Source organism: Cryptotermes secundus, unplaced genomic scaffold (genome assembly GCF_002891405.2).
Source record: "Cryptotermes secundus unplaced genomic scaffold, Csec_1.0 scaffold2939, whole genome shotgun sequence".
Taxonomy (NCBI): domain Eukaryota; kingdom Metazoa; phylum Arthropoda; class Insecta; order Blattodea; family Kalotermitidae; genus Cryptotermes; species Cryptotermes secundus.
This window is the reverse complement of record NW_019726308.1, coordinates 93,487-121,201: the sequence shown is the minus strand read 5'-3', so window position 1 is coordinate 121,201 and position 27,715 is coordinate 93,487. Positions and strand designations below refer to the sequence as shown.

The window sequence follows — 27,715 nt, the reverse complement described above, 5'->3', positions numbered from 1 at the left end:
GACGTAGGGATGAAAAATCCTGAACAATTTTAATATTTTTAACATTTAACATTTATCAATATATATGATAAATATATATTTTAGTTATTTTAATATGAAGACGACAAGGCATGCAATGAACTAGTTTAGCGTAAATCGAATAAGCACCTGAAGATGGCACTTTTGTGCCGAAACATGTAGTGCGAGTGAGAGGAGGAGATAGATGAGTGTATGCACTAGAAGACGGTTGAAATAAATCATGACTAAAATCCGTATTCATCATACATGTCGATGAATTCTAAATAATAAAACTTTTCAGGATTCATCCTATAGCGCACTCAAACACGTGAATTACGCCAATCCTCTTTTATGTGAGCATTCTTCCTACATACATTTGTGTATCATGTTCTGTGTTGTGTTTTGCCTCTGTTACTGCTTGCGTTGAGTACACTGTGTATACAGTGTATACACTGTAAAATGGTTAGCATAAACCATGGACATAAACCACTATGTTCCCAAGACTTTGCTACATCGTGAGGTAGTGTGGAATAAAGGTGGGTTTTTATGGTGCCACCTAGGCAGGCAAGTTCTAGAAAACAATTGCTTAAACACAGTTCAACTGAGAATACATGGCGATGAACCCTGGAAATATAGAGTCTTCAATTCCAAATTTGATCGTGCCACTAAACAATGTATCACTGTTAGTCATAACATGGAGCCACAATAAACCTTACACATATCAGTGAAGTGGCCAGGAAGCAACGAAATATCTATTCTGTATAGCTGGTACCAGCTGCCTTCAATTTTCATTGGGCCCATATCGTCATAAAACTATGAGAGTTCACCTTAATGCTGTGACCAATTTTCATGGTACATCCGTATATTCAAACCCACGCAGACATTAGTAGTAGGAGTGCTATGCAAAATAATGCTACTCCTAAACCACCTAATTTTATCATACCAAGTTTATATTTGCTAACAGCCCGCCATAATAAATATCGGAGCCATTTTGTAACCCATATTCATCGATGTATTTTATATATTTTTTATATTCAATTACTTACAAAATCAGACCTCAGTGGTGATGAATTGATCTGATAATTGGAAGTATTATTCAGAATTACACAATTCCTTATTCACTGTTCTCGTGTAGGAAGTTATGAGTGATATTTCTCACACAATCAAACAATGAACAAACTATTCTCCATTGTAACTTCCAAATATCACAGATGAGCCACTGCTATGCGGCACGGATTAATCTGAACCGTTCTAAACGATACGTGGCACGTTCTAACAACCACTGATGACATGGTTAACAGGACGTCACAGTCGGTCAGTCAGGTTCGCCCTGGTTAGCCACTAGTATTGACCATGTCATAAATAGACCTCTCACTCCCACAGACTCTAAATCCTCTTATGCTCGTATGCAGCTTATGCTGCCATCTACGATCACCGAACCGCGCAAATTTCATTCTACATAAAGCAGCCATGCGTTACATGGTCCCAAACGATTGGAGGTACTTCTGGGCACATTACGATACTTTTAATACATTCCGTGACGACACTAAACCATTGCCACAAACTGCAGAACCATATGTTATGTGGATTCTGGGAAATTAAAATATGTTAAATATGTTCAAAGAACACCTATAAATAAAACAAAGAAATTGTCTTTCATTTTCTTCTATATTATTCTAAAACTTGGGCACAAATACCTTCCCAAATGAACACAAAGGCTTAATTTGGCGATAATCCAGAACGTATTGGTTTAGCTCCTGCACAAGAATTATTTTAACATTCTGCAAAATAAACATGTCTTTCAATAAAATAATTTAAGTCACAAATACAGCTGACATACCTGTAGTTACTAATAACCTAAAAAAGGCACAAAAGTAAAACACAAAGGTTGCTAACCTACACGTAGCAAGTTAAAAGAACAAAGCAACCATTCTGAGTTTCAAATGAATTTTCTAGGGAATTACACCATTTTGACAAACTGCAGATGCTATGTTCTGGTCCTACTAATTTCTGGACCATGTGCTGCAGGGAAAAAAATGATGAAACGGAGGTGCTGGAGACAACATGGTGCAGTCTATTTAAATAATGCTTCTTTATTAATCACAATGCTGAACAGACGGACTTTCTGGAGAGATGTCAAAACTGCTGTAGTCTACTTAAGGTCCTATTATAGGATCTATCAGCATGGAGTGTGGAAGACCACAACTGCCCAACTAAGTATAGTTGGAATTCAGATTGGGCTTGAAACGTGTGTATAGGAATACCCTCATGACATTCTATAATACTGTGTTACCACCTAAAAAATTGGGCACTTCACAGAACTAATGCAAAAACCTAATTCCTCTTGCTGCTTCCAAATCATGCAAACCCTTGTCTCCTGATCCAGAAAGACCAGCAAGGTTTATTAAGGTGTAATTTTAGCTTGTGACATTTCGCTGAGTGACATGTTACAGCTGTTCCAACATACACTGCACTCACCAACTCAGAACACGTGAGGGACAAGGGGTGCATGTGGACCCATATGCAGGTCTCATTATGGAAGTATAGGGAAGGGGATGCAGAATATGGTGCTATCCAATGGCAGCCATGGCCTCCTCCCAACAAATTGCACCAAACTGCACAACCCCACCTTCACTCTCATGTCAAAGCTTATGCCTATAGTGTACACTAAAACATTACAACTTCAACACGTGACGCAGCTAATCCCAAAGAACCAACATTACAACGTCAACGCATACCACTTGGCTTGGACATTCCAGCAACTTGCTACATTGTAACTATATAAAGATATCAGTGAGGTGTACATTCGCCAGTATTCACCATTTTGGACACGAACATTGTTCAGGTTGTGTTCTGCACCTCCAAATATAAATACAAAATACATATATAAATGCAGTGTATACATTAAGCATGAAATTCTTTCACTTCTTATTCTACTCTTCATGTTCCATCACTACATAAACTTAGCGAAAGAGTTTCTGTTCCTTAGAGTCACAAGACTCAAAAACGTTATGCAACCTGGTGTGTCGAAGAGTTTGCCTGTCTTCTTGTAGTGTTTTCTTCTTTTCATGCCATAAGCACAGAACAGACAATTCATATACAATGTATGCTACATGTCCATTCCATCATAAACTTTTAAATTTGACAAGAGCAATACACTACTTCCCTGTATGCAGCAGTGATGTGTGTTGCGTCAGCAGAGCTGCAACAAAAATGCTGTTGTACCTTTGCACATCATAATGTCACAATGGTGCAGTTACATGAACTACAGAGGTAGTATTTCCAAATCAGATACGAAGACTTGCATGTAAGCTCAAGTGGTCATAGCATATTTCATGGAGGAAGTATGAAGAGCCACAAAATGGACCTACCAGTCATAACACAACCAAGATACTCCTCCAAACACAACATGGGATGACTTCCTGATGAGTCAAAAGGTCTGACACAGGGAATTTACATTGGCAGAAGTTATAAAATTGTTAGATTCTGAAGAAAGCATTTAACATGCCTTTTGGAGCTCTTCCTTCCAAGTTATTCCAAAAACCACACATGCCATGGTGACATCTGCCCTGAACAGACAGAACAGTGCAGTCAGCATGGCAGTAAGCTTGATCCACCTCCTTACTTCATCTGGTTGAACTACTTGTCCAGCCCATCATAACCTCACCCAGCAGCCACACTGTTGTTAGAGACACACAAGAAGCAACTCAACATTACTGCACCAAACATAATTCCAAGGTCTGAAGACACACATACCTAACTCACATGATGATCTGCGGTTCCGGAACAGATGCAGCAATGGACTTGTGTGGCAGAACCTGGCCTCCATTGATGTATATCTCATCCTTCACAATAACATCCTCCCCTAGTACTGTTGTGTTCTCCATGCGGACCCACTGCCCCACGACACTTCTCCACCCAATGATGCAGCCATCGAGCCAAGAATGCGAACGTACAGTCGCTCCTCGCAATAGGGTGCTGCGCTTCACACACACACCATCCTCAATTACCACGCCGGGACCAACAGTCACATTTGGGCCAATGCGACAACCCTGTCCAATCTTGGCTGTTGGATCCACCAGGACGTTCCCCACAATACCCGGGCCAAAGTGAAGAGCAGAAGCACTGCTCTGACGTAGCGAAGCCAGATACAGACACATACCTGTGGAATATACACAGCCGGCCATACATCAATCCTGAATCAATTTTTTACAGTTGTTGACTTCATGGATTTGAGAACAGTTCAACAATGTGGACAATGTACCACAATTACATGGTCACCAAACGCCACACAGTCTTGATAATCATTTCTGATCTGTTGCTATGTCTGTATTTCAGGCTACTTCAGTTCATTTCACCTAACTCAACAAAAGAGGTTTATGGATACACAAACAGGAAGTGAGGGAACATGGAGTGTGGTCACATCATGCACCCCAAGAAAGTGTCACTAAATGCATAAACTCCAGTGAGTCCCAATCAAAATTTGAACCAGCTCCATGGCACCTCGCATTTGGCTCATCATGGCAATCATACAACCTTGAAGCAGTATCCAGACTACAACTTCGCAGCCTATTTCCTTACCATTTTGTACACATTCGTTTTGTCTCTGTGCATGCCACATCTTACCCAGATTATCCTCCTTTATTTTGTCCCACAAATATTACAGTAGTGAAGAGCAGAAACTGTTAAGCTCCTTAGGACGTAATTTTCTCCATTCCCTTGTATTTCATATGACTTAGGTCCAAATATTCTCCTCAGCACCCTCACTGTTATTCTTCTGTCAACAGGAGACACCAAGATTATGATACAAAACAAGAGGCTTAAAAGAAATAACCTTGAAATGAAATTCACTGGACACTTAGGATCGTCACAATGAGATAAATCACCTGTAAGATGGCATAGCACCAACAGAATATTGTAACACTGCAGAACATGCAAGATGCTGCATGTGTCCCCAGAAATCTACAATTAAATATGGAGCGACAGGGGGCATGCAGTAGCGTACTTGGTTGAGGCACTATTCTACAAGTCAGAAGGTCACAAGTTTGATTCCTCATGATGTCAATGGATTTTCAATTGACTTAATCCTTCCAGCCATGCTATGGCCCTGGGGTTGACTCAAGCTCTAACAGAAATGAATATCAGGAATCTTTCTGGGACCAAAGGCTGGCCGGCACATAAGGCTGACAACCTCACTGGCATCTGTGAGCAGACTGTCCAGAAAATGTGGGAGCTTCGACATCTCACAACAATATGGGACTCCTCCACAGCCTGTCACAGGGACATCTTTGTGGGTTTTTTTTTATTTGCTAGGACAAGTTTCACGTATTCAAGACTCTTAAAATGGGGAAAGGATTTTCCTCTCGTGTGTCGGTAGCAGTGATCCTAACCATGTTTCCACTTCAACTTTGTCACAAAACTTCAGATGTAAAAAAGCTTAGGCCATAAACCCAAAAAATTCATAGAAAACTTGACAATACGGTGCCCACAATCATATCTCTCAATCACATTTTCAAAAGAGTTTCTAGACTTTACCCCAGCCATCCTAACTCACCTGCCTTGCAAGTCGGTCACTAAGATACCACATCTACAAGCGAGTCTAATGTAATGGAACTGGCCATGATGTGTGGCACATATAACATCCTCAACTTCCAATTCAATGGGTACTAAGGGTTTTATCCTCATTAGGTTTGGAGGCTAGAATGTATAGATCTGTAACTCCATCACCCCAATCCCTCAGCACTGTACAGTTGCATGTCTATGCTTTGACAACCTGTAAGGAAGTCCCGTGGCTGTCCGACGTCCATCCAGAAGCCCTGAAGCTCCATGGCATATAACTGGCCCTCACACGCCATATCTGGGAAGACTTCCTTCTCTATGCTGGTTGGACGAAGCTGAATACGACGCAAAACAGATGGACTGAAGATGTACATTCCTGCATTGATTTTATTGGAAACAAATTCCTGGGGCTTCTCAATGAAGCTGTGGATTCGTCCTTGTTCCCCATATACCACAACACCATATTTCGATGGCTCCTCCACCTTGGTGACAACAATCGTGCCCTCCTGACCATGATTCCGATGAAAGGCCACCATGTCCTTGAAAGGAAATTCACATATGATGTCAGAATTTAGAACAAAGAATGGTTCATCACTTGCTCCCAGAATATCTTTAGCAAGTGCAAGTGGTCCTGCAGTACCAAGAGGCTCTGTCTCATGTGAAAACACCAGGCTGACTCCAAGTTTCTTTGCTTCATCGCTCAGTTCCTGTTCCATCTGTTCGGCGCGATAAGACACAGCTAACACTATCTGGGTGACTCCGGCTTCCACCAGCGCTTCCATCTGGTGCAGCAACATGGGCTTATTGGCAAATTCAACCAGTGGTTTTGGCCGACTTAGAGTTAGCGGCCGGAGCCTGGTACCATAACCTCCAACGAGAATTAGAGCCCTCATTTCTCCAAGTTTTGAATCCGTCCCACACATATTAAAGCTGGTAATACCCAGGAATTACTGAAACATTACAAACGAAACAGCAATAACATGTTTGGAAACGACAGTGACATCACAACCAACAAATTCAATCAATTATGTTCCACGAACCACAAATAAAATATACTTACGTTATCATCAACCCGTTCAAACGATAACGCAATACGTGCTTATTTTTTTAGCCACGTAAACATAATTCGAGTGACGTTCGCGTCTCGAAGTTCACAACCCATATGGCACAAGCAAATATTTCGACATAACCCTTTCGAAGTATCACATAAATATCATATAAAAGTTAAGCCACAATACTGCTACTTCTCTAAACATAACTGGAAGTTTAAACATCATCCTCATAACCATCATCATTCTACGTTTTATCTTGTGTCATTCTTTCCTCAGGCTTATCAGACCTCGTGGCAAACATAAATATTCCCTCTGAATTTACGAAAGTTCCCTCGTCTCATCAGTGTGGAATGACGGAAGAACTGGTTCTATGATTTACTCAGGGAAAAAGTTATCTATTGCCTTGCAACTTTCTATAATATTGTCTTTCACCTGGGTCCCACAAAATTATTTCATGTGCCAAGTTCGATTTAGATATATCAGCTTAAATGTTCTGGAAGAATACGCATAGTATTATAAACCTGTTACTGCCTCCATATGGGAAAGAAATGATTTCCCATTACGCCAAACTACATACCTATACTAAATGATAATCAAGGCTTTCACACGTGTAGACAGAGTGGGATGCGGGCAAAGACAGTACCTTGAAATCTAAAGTAGGCAAAATTTTGCAGTAATTCTAGTTATATGTTATGGTTCCACAAAAGGTCATTCCTAATTTTAAACAAGTACAAATAAAAATAGAATTTAGATGAAATAAAAGTTTTGTGAATTGTTGTAATAAAGGGACACTTTTTTTTTTGCATCCTCAGCACCATGGTGCAGAGCTGTCTTGCCAGTCATATCAAATAACCTTAGGTTATTATACAAGGACGCATGTTTACCCTTACCAAAATAATCCATTTCACACTGCCAGCCTGAACTCTTAATGTATCACTTCATTATCATCCTGCCACCCTTGCAAGTCTTTGACATATCTTCACTTCTTGTTTTCCACAGAAAACGTTTTTACATCTGTCCCCAACACCATACATTAGCACTGTAATAAAATTCTGCTTAAAACATTGCCCACAAGTACTGCATCAAACACTTTATACAACACTTTGCTAATTCTCTTCAAATTCTGTTGGGAAATTGTAAACAGCCATATGCACTCTCTGATCTGTCATCTTCCTCTTAAGCATGATCCTATTAATTTAATCCAGACTCTCTCCTGTATAGCCAGACTGTGATGATATAGGTACATACCACCTCCATCTTCATAGTCAAAGTGCAGAACTAGTCCCTGCACCTCAGTACAAAGGGCAGGCACTTGAGTAGCTTTGCTCTCAAAATGGCAAATCAGAAAAGGATGAATCCTGAATAACTTTGCCCCCTCACAGCCTACTGATGTCAGCATGCAGGTATTCCTGGAGTTCAGATTGTGGTGTGGGTGATCACAATGTGAGTGATAACTTCTGTCCCAAGGTGGTAGAACCATGTTCCCCCAAAATGCTGGTGACTTGCAAAGTCCTGCTAGTTCTATGAAGTACCACTCCACATTAATGTTCTATGAATGTGATTGTGGTATCAACATTACACTAGACACACCATTGAAACAGGAGCTCCAACTAACTCAACCAGACAGTTGAATGAAGATTATGATTGGCTGGATACATATAAGGAAACAGTAAATGTCTTGAGTGACTATGGGAGACAAAGTTGGAAGAAATAAATTATGATACACCCGATAGTGAAGAAATTGTGTCCTCGTGAAAACTGCAGTTTCATCACTGTTATCAGGATTATACTCAAAAACAGTTTCTTTTAGCAATGAAAAATACTGTCAGCACATTTTCTTTGGAGCTTAGATCTCATTTTCTTCTGAATCAAAAGCATTATCTCCAATAAAAGATGAAAAAGGCCAACAAAGACTGTGCACATACAAATATGAAACAATTCACTGAGTGTCCAAACTAAGTTAGTGGAACTCACAATGCCCCTAGAGGCCTCCTGGCCATGTGAACACACACACACTTTACACTGCACGCTACATGGCTCACAGGTTAAATGCTATATGTAGCAACGTGAGACAGTGAAAAATCATGTGACCAGGTCTCATATTCATGTTGATGCCACATAGGGCTACCCTAACCTAGAGTATGATGTTGCCTATATCCTGCACAAAAGTACGTGTACTGAATATATTTCCTTCTTAATACATGGATCTGTGAATGATAATAAGTGTGTTTAAAAATCATAACATACCATTTTATCTGTATACTACTATATTTCATTCACTTTAACTTCTACACTGTTTAAGTAACCAAAAAAAAAAATTCAGATCAAACATGACACCTTGAGAAATATGCATGGACATTCATATTTTCTGCAAAGCCTGTACTTGAACTGACGAAAAGAATTTTGCATACACATCAAAACCCCCCCATTTCAAATTTCTTCTGGGAGCAGTGGATTTGAACATGAAACTGAAGAAAATCTTAAATGGAGCATGTTTAACAGAGATCACAGACTTCCAATCACTGAAACTGAAACTTTAATAAAAGATAACAAATTGAGAACATTTGTACTATACAACTGCATAGGATACTCCTTCCATCATTATAATCAAATCGAGATTCTATTAAGCTGGAAGAATTCAGTAGATTCTGATGGCCATACTCAGAATTCCTGACTTTTTGGACTTTGTCAATCATCCAGTATTCCAAAAACTAAAAGATACAGATGTTTCTGTCCTCAGGTGAGGGAGAGGCACCTACTATGTTAGGTCCCTTCGCAAATGCTAACCTCAATCAATGGACTGTTTTTTCTACTTTTTAGAATACTGGATGATGGACAAATTCCAAAAACTCAGTAATTCTGTGTTACACACCATTATCTGAGCCCTTTAGAATCTACTTGTAACATTCTCGACTGGCAGAAAGAGTTCAATGCAACAAACTCTTAACAGGGTGCTCCTCACTTGTTTCAGGCAGGCCCCATTTAACACGCACTTCTGTTTATGCAAAATGAGAACTGTTATATTTGAGTGGGGGGTCACAACTATGGCCCCCTAAAGATATGGAGAACAGTTGAGGCTCCACAGTTCCCATCTAGTGTCAAGGTTATGAATGGTGCAACCATAACTACACTCCCCATGTCTTCATGAAGTGGAGCTTAATGAATGAAGACCCCAGAAAACATTACCATTACACATTACTACATTAGCTTAAGTGACACAATCAAAAGTCTCGTATCTGCAGGGCACCTCTCACTTTGTAGTCTAAGACACTGTGGGAATATCCCACATTATCACGTCGAGGTCACCATAGTGGTTGTCTCTTCATACGACATCCCACAATGGTGACCCCGACGTGATAATGTGGGATATTCCCACAACACATTTCCTATGTCACATACTCGACAATCACATAAACACAGTCCCTCCATTTTTAACCCATCAATACACATCTTTCTTTAAGCACTCTCCAAGATTGTTTTATTCTTTTTTGTTGTCAATAACATCACACATCCAAAAGCTACTGGGACCATTTTGACATACATCTGCAAACACTATGCTAAATACACTAAAAACTCCATTCTGACCTCTTCATAACACCCCCAGGCAAGAGACTGTCAATTGAAAACAAAGGTCTATAGAATTCCATGCTACGTACCTTCTGGTATGAAGCGGTGGTTTTACCGCAAAGCATGCATGTCTCCCAGTGAAACACTGTTTGGCACACACCAATCCTGCAAATTATTTCTCATAAAGGAGCAACGTCGGCACCACTGACTCATGTTGAAGTAGGGCTTTATTACAACAAGTCACATACATTCAAACATCTAGCAAATGCTAGGTCTGCAGCACTTTCATTTCAGTGTTGTTAAAATTACAGAAAAAAAAAAGAGAGAAGTACCCCCAGGGGAATGGACATTAGTCAACAGGAGAGCAAGACTGACAGAGGTCCCCAGCATTCAAAGGGGCCCTTACCATAGCTTCACATAAGAAATGCTAACCCTGCATTACACAATCAAGTCTAATGTTTTGCCTCTGAATTTGTGTTACTTTCCAGATCTGGATTAAAACCTGCACATTTTACTTTCTAAAATCCTGGAGACACACAAATGTAACAAATTTGCTTCTGTTACCACGAATCAATGACAAAAACACTAGTTTCAAGACAATGTGATTCACATGTTTTAGTGCTGTGGTCCAGTCTGAGTGTGCCAATCATCAAAGCTACAGCTCAGTACTTGCGTACAGGACCCATTGACTGCTTATATGCATCAAAGCGATCGCCACCATAGGGCCCACCACTGCTGGACATTCCAATGTTCATGCCCGACATGTTGGGTGTCACATTCTGTGGGTTGCTGTACATTGAACCTGGCCCACCCATACCCGGACCACCACGGCCCACTGTTCCCATTGGGCCTCCACTGCCACTCACCCACCTGCAACAAAACAAGCACAACTTTCAACTCTTGTCCCACAAATGAGTTCTGGAATGCTGTTACCATGTGACACAGCCAGTTTCCTAGAGCAGTTTCCCAGAATACAAAACAAGAATTTCTTTTTTTGTATGCAAGCACTTTAAAAACATGAGTAACACCTGGAAAATACTGCACTGGAATCAACGTTCTAACATCACCAGTACTGTATCCCTGTTTCAAGATGGGCAATGCAGCTATTTCTGCTGCCTAACAATGTAAAAATCAAAATATACAAAACTATAATTTTGCCTCTGGTTCTGTATGGGTATGAAACTTGGTCTCTGACATTAAGGGAGGAACAAAGACTGAAGATGTTTGAGAACAGGGTGCAGAGGAGAATACTGGGACTGAAGAGGGATGAAGTGACAGAAAGCTTGAGAAAACTGCATGAGGAGCTTCATAACTCTGTACTCTTCATATAGGATATTCACTGGAAAGCCAGAAGGAAAGATACCACTAAGAAAACCAAGATGTGTGTGGATGGATAATAATAAAACAGTTCTTAGGGACAAAGATGGGGGTGGTATGGAATGCATTGATCTGGCTCAGGATACAGCCTAGTGGAGGACTTTTGCAAACACAGTAATGAACCTTCGGGTTCCAGGAATTATTGGGAAATTCTTAAGTAGCTCCACAACTGGCAGCTTCTGTAGTCAGTCAATGCAGCTATTTTGTTACATCCACTTTCGCTTCAGGACTAAGGAGCAGTGCTGACATTGCAAGACATAGCAACACTGCACTGCAAAGTACTGGCAGTATTCAGTGTCTGCAACACATGTACATGTTACATCAGGGTATACTTCACGCATGACCGTGAGCAACTTCAAATGCGTGGTCATAAGACACATGTCACAAACCAACAGTGGCATTACAGTGTGCCAATAACATGTGAGAAACATTCTGGGGGCCCAAAAGGATAACCACATACACAGAAGAACTCAAGGTGTGCTCCATGTTTCATGGGATACAACACGCATGACAGGCTCAGAAATGGCATCACTATGTAAGATACCATTACATCCTGAAGGCAAGCTCTAGATCGTACATCAGGTTTATGTGGCGTCATGAACACTATGCAGAATGAACACAGGGACTGACACATGTGATGATTTTCACCCTCTGTTTTTTTTAATTCATGCAGTCTGTCAAATATTACTACCTCACTGTGAGTTCTATTAAGAAAGTGTGTTAATGTCAACATAACAGTACTCATGCAAGTACCTGACCACCACCTCAGCACCTCCACAACACAGAAGACCCTTATTAAATAAAAATTTGGCCAAATCTAGTGCTGATATATTTGGTACTATACAAGATAAAGTGTGCACAAGAGAGAACTCTTGGGTTTTCAGTTAGTGACCTGAACAAAACAGAATATCATAGATACAAACATTAATAGACAAAATATGCAAAGTTTTGCTGCACTAAACAGTGCAAAGGCATGAAGCATCACTGCATGAAATTTTTTACCATGCGATTACTTAATGGACACGTTGAATGCCAAACAAGTTGGCAATGATTTGCAGGATCTGCAGAGCACAATCATTGCAGCAGCTGCAACGACACTTGAACTGCTGACAGGATGTAAACTGGGCTCAAATATCACCTTAACATTTTCAGGACCGTGAATGGAGTTGATGAGTTGTACCCACTAGCATTTATCAGCTGGACTTAAGTACAGCCCTGGCAACCAGATTTAAACATGGTGGTAACACAATTTACTTATGCTTACTGTAACTAATTGGCCCTAGTGAACCAGTGGACTGCCGGAACAGCTGTCACACACAATAAAGAATCATCATCTTACCTATGTGACAAGCTGACATTTTGAGTTCCTTCAGTTTGATGTCAAACTACAGACAATATGCACCTCAAAATTTTCTTAACTGCACTGCTGTCATCCAGTAAAATACAGCAAACCCTCATATAACTGATTTCAAATATAACTGACAAAATCTGGCTATGTACAACTGACAATTTTTACAGATGTTGAGGAACTAAGAAAGTTTTGCAGTTAGAAGACCATTTAAAATACAAGAAGGAATTCAAATCTAAACCTTTATGTAATCACAATGTGTTTCTATATTTGGTGTGTACTGGCGATATATACTATGGTGTACTTTCATCAAACTCCCTTCACCCAGTTGTAGAGGGCTTCTGCCATACCCTATCAGTCCACTATAATAAGGGTTTGTTGTATTATGTTAGAAACCCACCAGCAATCTTCCTCAGACACTTATATTTCATTCTCAATAACCTATGTTTGTTACCTTGTGTAGAAGTAGGCTTGCCAGTGGGATCTGCATCTGGCCATGGCTGCTGCAGTGTAACAATAACTTGATCATGACTGTCACTTCACTCATTAACAGAAGAGACTGAGTGTTTGTCTCTCTCCCTTTCCATCATACAATGACAAGAAAGAAATCTGTAACATGCTTGAGCTCAGAATGCTACATTTACTGAGAGAAAGAGGTTCCTGCTTGCAAAATAAACACTGTGATGATGACAGTGGTTTTCTACAGTAAAGACTGTACTGAAATGTTTGTAGTGTCAGGGATACACTCACAGTCACTCACCTGTCCGAGGCCCCCCAGCTCTGGCTGCTGTCTGCCTTCCTGTCACTGGATGGGCCCCAAGTATCTCGAGGCGGCACTCCTCCACTGCCCATAGAGCTGAATGGTTTCACTGCTGGTGGGCCTCCACCCGCATGCCAAGTGTCGCCCGAACGATCTGTGTAACGGCTCTCTCCTGCAAATGCAGTCAACTTGGTGTAATATTGGAAAATATAAAGCTGGCAAACAGCACGTGAACATATGCAGCACAGACAGGTTCATACCTGCTAGACTTAATACATTCAAAATGGAAAATAAAGAGTACAAGTGAAAAACAACTGGCAATTTCTGTAGGGTTTGACCCTTTCAAGCTTTAACAAGCTACATTCTGTCTGCTGGACTTGAAATTCTAACAACCAGGGTTATGAAGGGTATTCATTATCCTCTGGAATATAACATTAGGCAGTCCAGTAATAGTTCACAGACATTTCAAAGAAACATAACTGCTTCCAACTTCACACCTAAATAGTAAGCCAAGAAAGAAGCAGGCAGCAAAGCAGAGATAGAACACTGCTCCGTTTGAAATATCAGTAAACTCCTGCCAGACTTCAGAGCACTATGTCCCACAAGGCATAGCCTTTACATTTAGTTTCTCTGCAAATGAATCTTGTCTCTAGGAGAAAACAAGACATCAATCAGTACTTGTATGCTGCGGATTTCAACACACGGGTAAAGTGATAGGACAGGTGTATCAATGTTGGTAGTGGATATGTCAAGATATAAACGTTTTTTCCAGGTCTGAGTATCATGTGTTTATTTTATATCAATTTGTGACCTATTTACTTACTCTTTTTCGTATTTACCCTCAATCTGAAAGTGACTGCTTTAGTTAAGTTTCTACTTGTATGTATGACTATACTGAGAGGTGTACCAACTTGTCAGCATTCCTCACCTTTAGATGACTCTGGGTATCTGTCCCTCGAGTGACGCACATCAACCTTAGTACGATGGTCACTCTCACTGCGCCGCTCTTCACGAACTCGGAAACTTGGGCCACGCTCAAATCTGGAATAAAATAAACATTGTGTTACAACATAACAGTACTGCATGGCACTGGAGACAATGCTGGCTCCAACTTAAATTGCAAAAATGTCAAAAAAGATTATCCTCACACAGGACAGGTTGCTGTGGAAGAATATGCTGTGATCTCAATTTCCACTACATTAAACTTTATATACACAATCTCCAAATGATCCCTGAAATTATGGGATTCTCACAAATTATACAAATACAATGCTATCTCGACATCATAAGAATTTATCAAATTTGAAAAAAATGAATGCTGATTCTATTGAATATTTCTTTCTAAAATGGTGGTGATAAATGACTTCAGAATAAAAACAGTAAGTACAATTGGAGTAAAATGTTACTGGAAAATGGCTGCTACTAGTTAAAAATACCTTCATTTTACACAGTGACTAACCATACATACAACATCAAGTTACTGACAATTCTGAAGGTTTCTGCCACTGTTATCATTATAAGCCATGTACCTTTTACCAGGGTTTCACTGTATACAATCTAACATTCCTTACCTAGATCCATCATCAAAGCGCGCACTTCCATCATAGCGACGTTCAGTTGCAACACGTTTTCTCTCCTCTTGGTAGGAATCCCGGCGGTCACTGGATGGTCGTTTCACTGTGCGACGTGACTCTTCAAATCTGGAATAAACACTTCATCATTCAATCCCGGCTACGAAAGACTCTATCCAAACTGCGTAAGTACATGCAGAGAACCAACATACAAGCAACCACACCTGCCACTAAACAACCTTCAGCCAGTCCGATCCACAAAATCTATTTCATATGAATCACCTTAGTATTATTCTCCCATGCATCTCTAGGTATTCATGGTGGCAGCTGCCCAAGTACTGTCTTAAAGCCCATGATGCAACCAGGAAAATATTCAGCGAGTGTAAGCATCAACCAAGTTCAACACACATGCAGCATTACCTCATCTGCTGGCGCTTCAGCTCCTCCCGTTCACGTTCCAACCTCTCCCGCTCCAGTCTCTGACGCTCCCTCTCCATGCGCATCAGCTCATTGCGTTCCCGCTCTATACGTTCCCGTTCGAGGCGCAACTTCTCCTTCTCACTGAAAAATGTGTAATTCAATGTTCATCAGGTCAAACCATGCACTGCACCCAAAGTCTGTGTATACTGATCCCACAGGTTAGTGGCCTTGCCTCAGCAATGGCCACTGACAGTCAACTTGGGAACTTATGGGATCTGTTCACAATTGCAGTCCCCTTCTGTTTGTTTGGCTATGTCAATGACTTTCTGCCAGTGTGCACACTGCCAATACTTCTGTTATATTGGAACTGGTAGCATTCATGTGCAAAACTCCTGACAGCATGGATCCAGAACTATGCTTTGAGCTATGAGCATCAAGTACTTTCCCAGCCCTCATTTAAATGCATTAGAAATTAAACCGATACATAGCAAGTTCCCACCGCCTTTCAAAGTGCAACTATTTATACACAGCCACATTCATCAAGCATAAGATGTTTCAGTGAAACCTAAACAAAGGAAAGGTGTATAATTCACCACCAGCATGTGACTTTCACTTCTCCGTAGGTATTAAAATACTGTGATAAAATGCTGTCAGTGTTCAAGGCAACTGCAACTGAAGCTGAATGAGGTATAGCTGTAATTGCGTTTCCTAAGCAAATTATGTGTGGGGCAATAATATATCATGGGAGCTTCCTCCTTGATGTTAACAGTTGACATGAAGCTGGCACAGTACATTCAACTCTTATCAAATATTCTTCAATAGTTTTGTAAAGGGGAATTTTTGCCTCAATACTCATCAAAAATTCACATTCTAAAAGTCTGCAAGCATGCGCCCATAATGTCTTGTCACATCACAATAACTACAACTGCCTCTAACACGTAAAATTATACTTCAAAAAGATGTATTCACATATTTTGTGCATTACACTTTCAGAGAAGATTTTTCCAGGTAAAAAAGTCTGTAAATAAGGTACCATTTTTGATCCACTTTTACTATATAATACTTATTAATAAAATATCTGATACATGAATTGTAGTTTGAATTGCAACGCAAGACTGTGCTTGCTGTAAACAGTTGACATCTTAGGAGCAGGGTGCTCTGTTCTAGACATTCCCGGTCCCACATCAACTTCACATAAAAACAAACAGGACTCAAAACAAAAGCACAATGTCTCCCTCAGTAGTCAGTCAATTTGATCCTGAGACTGCTCCAAGACAGTATTGCACAACACTTACCGCTCCAGTCTGATAGCCTCCTCTCTCTGCATCTTCTCTATCTCTCTCTGCCTCAAAACCTCATTACGTCTCCGTCTGTCCTCCTCTCGCAACTCCCGTTCACGTTCCCTCTGTCTTTGACGCTCTCGCTCTTCCTGCCAAAACAAACTATAGCATGTACACATACCTACATTTACTGGTTTCAGAGTGACAACCACCAGCACCACCACAAGTTATAATGTTTACATGATCTTGTTTTCCAGTTGACAAATAATAATAATAATAAAGATAAGTCAGCCATCAGTATGTGAGCTCAACATCAAGGCAAGTCTGCAAGACTGTGCCAGAACTCACTCGTATCTGTGCAAATGTGAGGATACCAGGTTTCTTGCTGGGTGAGGAGCGATGGCGAGACCCACGGCGCTGGCTATTAGGGCTGCGACTGTGATGAGAGTAATGGCTACTCCCTACACTGCGGTGACGACCCCTCTTCTCATGCGACACTTCACGACTGTGGTGCTTTCCCCCTTCTTTCTTTACTCCATCAGCAGCCTTTGCAGCCTTCTCCTTGTCCTCGCCTGACACTTCCTGATCTCCCTCAGCATCCACCTTGGCAGGGGTCCCATCTTCTGGGGCCTTGTCCTTCACCTCTGTCACTTCTGCAGGGAATGGATGGAGCAGCATTAGTCAGAAAGGGCCATAAGGAAGAAAAATGTAAAAATATGGAAAAGGATTGATTCACATGCTCACCTGAGTTGGCTTCCTCCTCTTTCTTCTTGTCCACAGATTCCTGCTTGATGGCAGCACTCGCACTCAGCCTGCGTTCATGCCGTTTCTTCTCCTCTGCCTTCTTCATTGAATTGCTGCTTACTTTATTCTCACCCTTCCTGGGCGGCCCTGTGGCATCCCCCTTGGCCTGAAATACCAGCCAATTCACAACTGATACTATCATACGAAACTCTGTCAATGCACACAGAGTTATTTACAAGAGCTTGGGAAAAAACATCCAGGTGATAAAACTGTAAAAAGAACTAAAAAATCAGTAACACACACATGTATGGGCACTGTACAGTTACTATGCAAAATGGGTCTAACATTCATCACCTCCCCCAGCTCAAAGAAACCTTCAATATGGAACATTCTAAAGGTCATAACTTCACTCCCAGAAAAATTAAACTCTCATACTACAGGGTGGGGCCGCAGAAACTTCCTTTTTGTGAAGACACATTGTGATGGGAGGGGAGGTCGCAGAAAAGTGGGGATAGGCTAGGCAAACGCAGCAGATGCAGAAGTTTCTGTCTAATACCCCTCAGTAGGAAACATGAGGTGGATGAGTGAGCAGCGCGCGTTTGCTGTCGAAGCCTATTTTTCGAACAACCATTCCTACATGGCAGTGAAGCGTGCGTTCCGTACTCGCTTCGGAATTAAGCCCAGAGGTCCGGTTCCCGACTGGAAATCAATTGTTTTGTGGGTAGACCTTTAGGACAACCGAGTGTGGTGAAAAAATCATCAGGATGACAACGGACCATTACGACGCCAGAAAATGTGGAGGCAGTTCGACAATCGATTTTGAGATCTCCAAGACGCTCCGCTCGCAAACATGCAGTAGCCCTAGACATATCCAATCGTTCAATGTGCCGAATTCTTCACAAACTTCTTAATTTCCATCCCTACAAGAGGGTTGTTGTGCAAGAATTGTCACCACGTGATTTCCAGAACCAAATAACGACGTGTGAAACGTTATTCAAAACTTTACCCCCCGAAACACGTTTTCTTTAGTGATGAGCTGGCCCCAGATTTTGATGACCTGAAAATATTTAAAAAAATGACCGAAAAAATCCAGAAAAATGACCTAAAGGAAAAAGAGAAAGAACACTTCGCTCCCATACTATTCACATTTCGGAAAAAATAAGAAAAAAAATTCCCTAAAATGGCCAAAAATGACAAGAAACGCCCTAAAACGTCCAAAAATTTACCAATGATAAAAAATAACCTATAAAATTTACATTTCTGTAGTAAAAGAAGCTCATGTCCCAAGGGGATCTCCAAGCCAAATTCAAGGGCATTTCCCGCCCAACAGTAGTCTCTAACGCCTCTTGTAGATGGGGGAAGCATCGAGATACCGCTGAGCCAGTAGAGGCCGAACTCTCTGGCTGAGTCGGGACTGATGGCACCCACCAGTACCGGTAAGGAATAGAGACTGGTAGAATATCACAGGGGACACACAATGGAAGAATATCTGGTCTAAGTGCATGGCTGAACCTACCCTCCCCAATAACAATAACAACAACAACATTTCTGTAACCAGCAGCTCATATCAGATATTTATATATTTAAGAGCATCGCAGAGGATACAAAAAAAAAAAGACATGTCACCAAAATCCGGGCCCTGGTGATGAGGCACATTTTCACCTATCCGGATATGTCAACAAGCACAATATGCGCTATTGGAGTGGTAACAATCCCAGAGACCTCCATGAGAGGCCACTTCAGTGATAAAGTGACAGTATGGTGTGCGTTGTCAAGAGCTGGAGTTACTGGTCCTTATTTTTTTGAAGAAGACTATCATGCAGTTACCATCAATTCACAGCAGTATGTGGACATGATTAAAAACTTTTTTGAACCAGCTCTTGAAGAAATGCATCTAGGAAATGTCTGGTTCCAACAGGCCGGTGCCACGGCCCACACAGCCCAGCTTCGATGACAGTTTTGAGGGCAAAGTTCCCCGGACGGCTCATCTCGCTTCGAAGTGACATCCCGTGGGCAGCGCACTCACCTGATCTAACACCCTGTGATTTTTTTATGGGGATACCTCAAGGCAGAGGTTTTTAAACATCACCCCACAAACCTGCTTCAGCTGAAGAATGTTATTCGGCAGGAAGTAGCCCAAATTCCGGTGTACATGTTGGAACGTGCAGAGGGGAACTTCAGAAAACAGTTCCATCAGTGCACAGAGAATGGTGGCCACCACCTTCAAGATATTTTGTTTAAAACTACATCATTTAAAACTTTAAAGTATCTTCTTTCATTAGCTAAACATAAATTTTGTCTATCAGCAATAAACTTTCTTTTATTCGCTTTCAAAAAAAATTTCTGCGCCCCACCCTGTAATTGCATCTCCCCTGCTACTGCTGCCAATTATTACTTCTCAGAATGTTCCACAAGATGAGTCCAACCGTCGCAATTTGTACCTCGTTCCAATAGGTCTCCATCATTGATTTGGTTACAAGAGGTGAAAAGATTACATAGTAAATAACTGCAAAAGCTGACCAAGAGTCCTCACATTAAGCTCCCTGATCCCACCTACATCTATACTCTCTATAGCACTAAGATCCACTTTAATAACATTCTCCAATCTACACCTAGGCCTACCCTTAATTTTCAAGCCAGAACATGTTTTTATTTAGTTTCCCCCCACACATGCTACAGCCCTATCCGCCTCAACATGCCTAACAGATCAATGTGCAATACTGGCCTCTACAATAGTTATCTTCTTGGTGTTCAGGTTATGAACCACACTTTAAAACCATGGCAAGTGGCACAAAAAGATATTTTAAATGTATCACTTCATTAATTTGAAGTATTACCTAATCCAGCTCCCCACTCTCCAAATTTAGTGCAGATTAGTGATGTTTCAGTAGATCACTTCTCACATGTTTCAAAGATTTTTCCAATTAAAATCTGTGATATGGCCTGCATCTTTGCCATATGTATGTTACAAGTGCAGACATCCACACACAACACTTTCTGCTATGAGGCAATTCACAATGCTTGATGGACAGCTACAGGGTCATCATGCTAATTCCCACATTAATGTGGTGGTGACACGGCAATTTCCCAACTGGCATTACCTACCCTTTCAACAGAAATCATCCGCCCGTGTAGTTCTGTCCTGTGCAGATGCTGGATGCACTTGGAAGCGTCTTCACTTGTCGCCATGGTGACATAGCCATAGCATCTGGCACCAGGTGTACGAGCATTTGTCACCACTTTGGCACCTATCACCTGCAATCACATTAACACCCCCTCAATACAAACCAATGATGCTGGAGCATAATGCGCCCCTCTATGACTCCTTCCCATGCCAATTCTATCTGGGGCACCTAAAGCAAGAGTCCAGTTGCCCCTTCCTCATTCACATCATGTATATGAAATGCCAGCCGCTGAAAATTGCTGAATTATGTAGAACCCTTCTATGAATCACGTTAACCCTCACAAAATAACAAATAAAAAACATTAAGTTCATGGACTCCGCCAACGGTCTGCTACATCCCAATTGCAGTCTATTTCCATCAATGCATGGTCTTACCGCTCTTCTCAAGTTGCTTTTTAATGTGTTCTTTGCCCTCCTTCCATCTGTCTGCAATATAATCACAAGCCTTGCTACTTCAGCATCACTTTCAAATCATCTAATGTTCTCCACTTTGAACAGTGGGCCCATTACATTTTAAGGTAACACAAATTAAAGTTGTACATATGGGCAGCTGTAATTTTATTAATGAGACACAATGTCACCGCATGGCTATTCTCCAATGTGGTTATGATACCTCTCTGCGCAATGAAGAGGATAGCTGGGACGTGACACAGTGTCACACTTTTCTGAACCTCAAACCTCCCTTACTCAACATGTATCTTAGCCTGAAGAGTGAACTCTGCATGCCCCCTTCTCAGTAGTAACTTCACATATCAAACTGCATGGCATCGTGTATTACAAAAACAATCCTTCATTTTCATCAGTGTTATTGAGGCCGATCCCATACAAAAATAAAGCTGTTCAAAAGCAGCCATGTAGACACAAGTGAGCCAAATCAACCTGTGTTTGGCAATGCATAGAACATACATTGAAGAACCAGGAAGTCCCCAGAATCCAAGAAAAAAAAGAAAGAAAGGAGTACAGCTATACTTGTAACAGGTGAAAAATGCGCATAGGGTTCTCAGACATTGAGACTCCCATGTTTCTCAGACAGTTGGCTAGCACATGATGGTAAGGTTGTCAGCCTCATGCACCAGCCGCACCCACAGAAAGATTACTGTACTCATTTCTGTTATAGGCTGAGTAAAACCCAGGGCCACAGCACTGCTGGAAGGGTTAGGTCAATTGAACAACCCAATGACCTCATCAGGATCCGACCCTGCGACCTTCCAGCTTGTAGACTGTGCCTCAACCAACTACACTACCACGTGCTTCCAGATTTCAGGTATAAAATTTTGTAAAATGGACAAGCAAGAAAAACACACACAGCTTTTATCTCCATACACTACATGGAGTTTCTGCTACAGTCCCTTAGTTTGCAAAAGAACTCTTACATTCACCTGTTAGCCACCTCACGCTCAGCCTCTTTACTGACAAACCAACTGGCTAACCGAAACTACACTGCCAACCCAAACCTCACGCTGCACTACAATAAACCACCAGACAAGTACAGAAAAACCCAACACGTACCTACATGTACAGTTCCAGTAACACTACCAGTCAGTAGTGGACTGTGCCTCACCTTGCCATACTTGGAGAACACCTGTTTCAGATCTGTGGCACGTGTGGATGAGGACAGTCCGCTCACCCAGAGGTTGCGACTGCTCCCACTTGTGGATCCTCCCACACACTTGCCCTTTTTGTCCGCTGGAACACAGGACTACATGTTAATATCCAAACAGTGAGAGCTGTACTTTATTGGGTATCAATCCCTGGGCAACAAGATTTTGAGAAATGCAGTAAGTTTGACACAAATATCACAATGAATAAGGGTTGCACACAGCTGATACAGGAAACCAATATTCCATTCCAACCAACAAACCCACAGTCAACTTCTGGGCACAAACAGAATTATTAACCATACACCACTGAACAGCTTACCTTTCTCATCTTTGGGAGACTCTGACTCAGCAGCAGCAGCAGAACTGTGATGGAAACACAAATAGCAGATCAGTATTACATTCATACAGTGTCAACAACTTAAATACAGCATACTACAAACTGACAGCACTATGTAAGCTACAACTCTGCCTCAAGTTGTTGGCCCTGACTACAGTGAGGCACATGCGGTACATTCATGATCCCACCCTTTACCCCTTGTGGACACAGTCCACTGTGGTCCTCAGGCAATAATACACGCACACTACCCCCTCCCCCGACATAACCCTATATCGCAACACGCAAAGATTACAAAGTGTCATACAAACAAAATTAAGTGCAGCTGTTGCTACCAGATCGGCACTTGCGTTTCTTCCGAGTGCCATTTCACCATCACGAAGTCATCTTTGGCACAGTGCCACAATAAAGCAAGCTTCCATGTCCATCATGGGGCGGCACATCGCAGCTTCTCTCTGGGGCCGAAAACAAACCAAACAATTTTACAGCTTTATGCTGCATCCCAATATGGTGTCTTCTGAGCACTCTCAGGCCCATACTTCTCAAATATTTCCCTACATTTCAATGTTTAATTTTGTGACATTCGAACCACTCACCACCATTTTCACCTACCGTGAATCTGATATCTGTCCTTCCGCTTTATTTACGTAATGCAAAATGACATAAAATTTCATTTTGTTATTCTTCACCCATTTAGAATATAATATTTTGAAACATATGGAATTGAAGATCCAAGGAGAAGTGGTATCATGTCTTCATCGTGTCACGACTCCATCTTGACGTATCTAACCTACAAGCCCCAGATATCTAGAGAAATGAGAAACATACACCGACTCCACTGTACCTCAATACATTACCACCCAAACCATCATCCTCTAAATCATGGTGATGCTCCTTGTGAAGGCGCCTTCGTCGACTGTTCCCGTTATAATACAAACCCCATGAGAGTGTGAGACGAACCTCTTGGTTCCTCCGCCAGATTTATCATCACTCTGATCCTCTTGGCTCTTGCTTAGCAACTCTTCCTCTGCAGCATGTTTGTTCTCCTCTTGGCCTGGCGAATCCTTCTTGCTTGCGTCGGCTCCTGCCTCTTGCTGAGTCAAGCCTGCCACCGCACTATCCTCATCTACAGGGACAATCAAGGAAGCATTACGACGGCGTTCATCAGTGTCTGCTCCTGCAGCTGTTGTTGCCACTCGGATGGGAGGCAAGTCGACTCCGTCGCCACCAAGGAAGTCATTAGCTACTGAAAGAGTGGACAAGCATTACTCTGCCATTGACCCCAGACTTACCTGAGCAGGAGGCCCCCTGCTCAAACCTGTCAAGCTTTTTCTAACGAGACAAAACTAGCTCTTCATGCTGACAGTTGACATCTTCATGTGGCATGGTGATAGCAGACGTACCATCTGTGAGATTCAGACACAGATGCCCATATCAGAACATGTAGTTACAAACCTAACCGCTACAAACCGCCCATCAGCACAAAACAATGTAAAGTCAAGCGCCTTTACGTCACGAGATGGCAGCGGGCAAGGCCCCATTCCACCTATGTTACTGCCATATAGCAGCTTCTCTCTTCGGACCCCATGCAAATTGTTTCTTCTTGCACTCTTGAGCATCTTGCACACACTTCACTCACTTGGGGACTCGCCCACTGCCACACTGCGACACATGACTTCACAACACAAGTGAATACCTGCTCAAGCAGACATACAGTACCTTTTGTTTCCTTCTCCTGGCTACTGCTGTCCTCCTGAAACACAACAGAAGAGAGCACAAGTCTCATTACATGTTTTATTCTCACAGCCTAATTTCATAATTTCCTGCATACTTCAGGAGACCCTGCAATACTGGTTCAGCCATCTGCCACTAGGCACCACAACCGAAACAGCTAGCGTTACAGAGCTTTAAGAACCAACATAAACCATGTAAATTTATCATGCCGTCCTGTACCGTACTTTATAATCCAACTGTCAGTAGCGTGGCAGTTAGGGAATAGGAGTGCGACAAACATAGTTCATGTAGCGAGGCCTCAAATTGAACCAGTCCACTGCACAGACTGACACAGAGTGCTATGCCTCGCTCAGACAAAAACATCTTGAATACTCTGAATTCAAAGCACAGGATTCCAGGCTCATTGTTCACAATGATAACACACACTTGCAGTTGTCATTATCTGCATACAAGAAATCCTACCAACTTAATAAAACGATTGATCCACTACTAATATTTTCCCATCTAAAATGCACGTTCACTTCAAATACGAGCAAAGCTCTGGTAACAGCAAGTATGGATGCTACTGATGTAGACAAAGTTAGGTCCAATTTAAGGACGGAGACATACAAGTGGCATAAAGGTAAGGTTCTAAGAATCCTATTCCACAGTACTAGACACAGCTTCACACTATGGTCACTGGACCCAACCCACAACTGGGTGGGAGAAAAAAATTTCTGCCCTCACTACAAATTTAAGCCGTCATCATGCCTGCAGCTCACGTACTTCAATGAATCATAAGTTAATTTTCATTCAACAGCAAAAGAGACAGAACTGATTCTGTGAACCGACCTCCTCTGCTAGCAACTTCTCCTCATCCTCGCCTATGGTGAGGTTTATGGAGTCCTCATTATCCACACCGTTCCCTTCGGGCACATTCCTGTCGGCCTCGCTGCATGCTTCCTGAAAATAAAAAGAACACTCAACAGGCACAAAACTAACAAGTACTAGCCAAAACTGGGGCCCTTCATTTCCAAAGAAATAAAGATCTGCCTCACGTTCATACAGCATACCCATCCAGCAGCATATGCCTTCATAGGTTCAGAGATTTTAAGGGAAGTGACGCTCCATTGCTTTTTGAGTGCTCAACGTAACTTGCAACCGGAATGCAGCATGGACAGGCCAACAGCAAATCCTCTTGAAATTTGATGAAAACACGACTAGGAGCTCGATAACATCATTTATACAGAAACGGCTTTTAATAATGCGAATTGAACTCAACTGACTCAGAAGCTGTGTTCAATTGCTGGTTTCCACATTAGGGGTACTGAACTTTGGGGGCTCAGACATAAGTTATTCCTCAAGACAAGGCTGCAACTTTATTCTCCTGTGACCATTACAGTCTTCCAAGTTATCACTTTCCTGATTGCTCAGCTAATACTATCGCATCCATCCGAACCACAATTTAACTACTCTAACATAAGAAAAACATAGGCACAGAGTTCCTCTGTCTTGGTTCCACATTTACACACATTTGATTCCATATAATTTTCTGAGTTCTCTGTTCTCAAATACAATATCAGCTCTTACATCACCTCTGAGTGGGGCACACTGTAGCTTGTTGAGGCACCATGCTACAAGCCAAAAGCTCACAGGTTCAACTGACATAAACCTTCCAGCAGCACTATGGTCCTGGGGTCAACTCAGCTTCTAACAGAAATCAGTACCAAGGCTCTTCCTGGGGGTTAAGGGTGGCCAGCGCATAGGCTAACAATGTCGCTGCCATCTGTCAGACCACTGTCTAGAGAATGTGTGAGCCTCGACATCTCACAACCCTATGGACCTCCAAGGCCTGTTAGCTTTACCTTTTCTTTTCCCCCTTACCTTCACATCTTCCCAAGCAACCACATTTCATGACCATTACACACGTACCTCCACCTGGGGTCTTGCCCCTTCCTCTGGTTCATCCTTCACTTTCAGTTCCACCTCAGCATCAATCGCAGGGTCAGCCATCAACACGACAACTGGCATCTTGTCCAGGACTTCATCTTTCATCTGTGTGGATTCAGCTTCATCACCTGCCTCGTCCTCCTTCAAATCCTTCTTTGCATTCTCATCCGCATCCACTTCTATATCACGCTCCTCATCCATGTCTGCGTTGTGGTTTTCCTCCACATTGCTGTGTGTCTCAGACTCTACGTCTTGTTCACCACGCTCTGAAAGCATTATGTAACTAAGCTGTCTACCCTGTGCACTAGCTTGTAGTGGTGCCACTGTAAGTTATGGCTCTAACATATACAGTAAAGTCATCCTCCTCTCATCTCATGGCTGTAAAGTGACCAGTCAAATTGGGAGTACATACACACAGCAGAAATGAAACTGAAATGGAAAGCAAAATTTAGTGAAATCCAGTCAGCCAAAGATGGGTCATTTTTGTTAACTGCAGAAATCAGACATCACTCTTCTGTCTTCAAAACTACAGACCAATACTGCCAATTTACAGATATCCAACTGTCAACAAGGAACAGACACTTACTACAAGGAACAGACACTTACTACACAAAGAGCAAAGCAAGTTCCTTGTTGACAGATGCCACTTCAACAATCACAGCAATCTCATTCAGATAAGCTGTCAGCCAAGTCAACACTCCAGTTACATGGTTTCCTCCTAAGATTAACCCGTTGCCGTGGTTCGACGTGTATGTTTCGTCAGGGATTTAAATCGTCTGGGGGGGTTCGACGTGTATGTTTCGTCCAGCTGCACACCTATGTTATAACGCCCATAATAATTGATGGTTTTGCTGTAGATTGTTAGATTTTTCGCTGGCCTGTTGTCAGTAGAACAGAGTATAAATAAGACACGACTTTATCTGCGCCAAGTCATCGTTACATATACCTGTCTTGCAGCAAAGTTCCTGTTGCTCTTGGGAGAGGTTCCTCCGTTCCACTGTTCTGAAAGGCCTGTTTTGTTTCCTATGAACTTATAAACAACAGAGACGTGTGTTTATAATATCATATTGCCCTGAGCTGGCCACAATAACACACTCAATTGGAATTCTTAGAACAGGGATGTCCATAAGCTTATTCTCGCATGATCCATTGATTTCGCACAGTACAAAGGCCCAGTTCTTAGAAAAACGCCACAATTTAAGGCAGAACACTGTGGTCACCCCCTGAGACGATACGGATGTGTGTGGGGGAGGGAAAA

The 27,715-nt window shown here is 41.9% G+C and overlaps 2 protein-coding genes across 7 annotated transcripts in view; both read right to left on the bottom strand.

The window, feature by feature from the left end:
* Window positions 1–2,070: 2,070 nt before the first annotated feature.
* Window positions 2,071–7,088, bottom strand: LOC111864210 (mannose-1-phosphate guanyltransferase beta). 4 transcript variants are annotated; one of them, XR_002842753.2, is made up of 4 exons: window positions 6,617–7,087; window positions 5,771–6,506; window positions 3,369–4,159; window positions 2,071–3,199 (listed from the first exon to the last, which is right to left on the bottom strand). XR_002842753.2 is itself a non-coding variant. In XM_023851294.2 (4 exons), the coding sequence occupies exons 2-3, from the start codon at window positions 6,477–6,479 to the stop codon at window positions 3,759–3,761; spliced, it is 1,110 nt and encodes a 369-aa protein (XP_023707062.1). In that variant the 5' UTR covers window positions 6,480–6,506; window positions 6,617–7,088; the 3' UTR covers window positions 2,071–3,566; window positions 3,754–3,758. The 4 variants fall into 4 exon arrangements, 3 of the variants coding, with proteins under 3 accessions (XP_023707062.1, XP_023707061.1, XP_023707060.1); XM_023851294.2 differs by having other exon boundaries at window positions 2,071–3,566; window positions 3,754–4,159; window positions 6,617–7,088; XM_023851293.2 differs by having other exon boundaries at window positions 3,754–4,159; window positions 6,617–7,085.
* Window positions 7,089–10,384: 3,296 nt separating this feature from the next.
* The window catches only part of LOC111864209 (scaffold attachment factor B2), a 19,514-nt gene continuing 2,183 nt past the window's right edge, over window positions 10,385–27,715 (bottom strand). Inside the window, exons 3-17 of one of the 3 annotated variants that reach the window (XM_023851289.2) lie at window positions 26,440–26,723; window positions 25,360–25,470; window positions 24,514–24,547; window positions 23,755–24,037; window positions 22,780–22,823; window positions 22,421–22,545; window positions 20,781–20,930; window positions 17,676–17,841; window positions 17,280–17,584; window positions 16,947–17,080; window positions 15,652–15,792; window positions 15,232–15,360; window positions 14,589–14,701; window positions 13,661–13,832; window positions 10,385–11,045 (exon numbers count right to left, since the gene is read on the bottom strand). In XM_023851289.2, the coding sequence (XP_023707057.1) occupies window positions 10,838–11,045; window positions 13,661–13,832; window positions 14,589–14,701; window positions 15,232–15,360; window positions 15,652–15,792; window positions 16,947–17,080; window positions 17,280–17,584; window positions 17,676–17,841; window positions 20,781–20,930; window positions 22,421–22,545; window positions 22,780–22,823; window positions 23,755–24,037; window positions 24,514–24,547; window positions 25,360–25,470; window positions 26,440–26,723 (2,399 nt within the window). In that variant the 3' untranslated portion in view covers window positions 10,385–10,837. Of the gene's footprint in view, window positions 11,046–13,650; window positions 13,833–14,588; window positions 14,702–15,231; window positions 15,361–15,651; window positions 15,793–16,946; window positions 17,081–17,279; window positions 17,585–17,675; window positions 17,842–20,780; window positions 20,931–22,420; window positions 22,546–22,779; window positions 22,824–23,754; window positions 24,038–24,513; window positions 24,548–25,359; window positions 25,471–26,439; window positions 26,724–27,715 lie in introns of all 3 variants that reach the window. The other 2 variants (XM_023851290.2, XM_023851291.2) reach the window with 2 other exon arrangements.

Coding starts and splice junctions, on each gene's coding strand:
- LOC111864210 (XM_023851294.2), bottom strand. CDS start 6,479: ATGTGTGGGACGGATTCAAAACTTGGAGAAATGAGGGCTCTAATTCTC. Junction 4,160..5,770: donor GCCACGGGACTTCCTTACAG/GTTGTCAAAGCA, acceptor TATATTCCACAG/GTATGTGTCTGTATCTGGCT.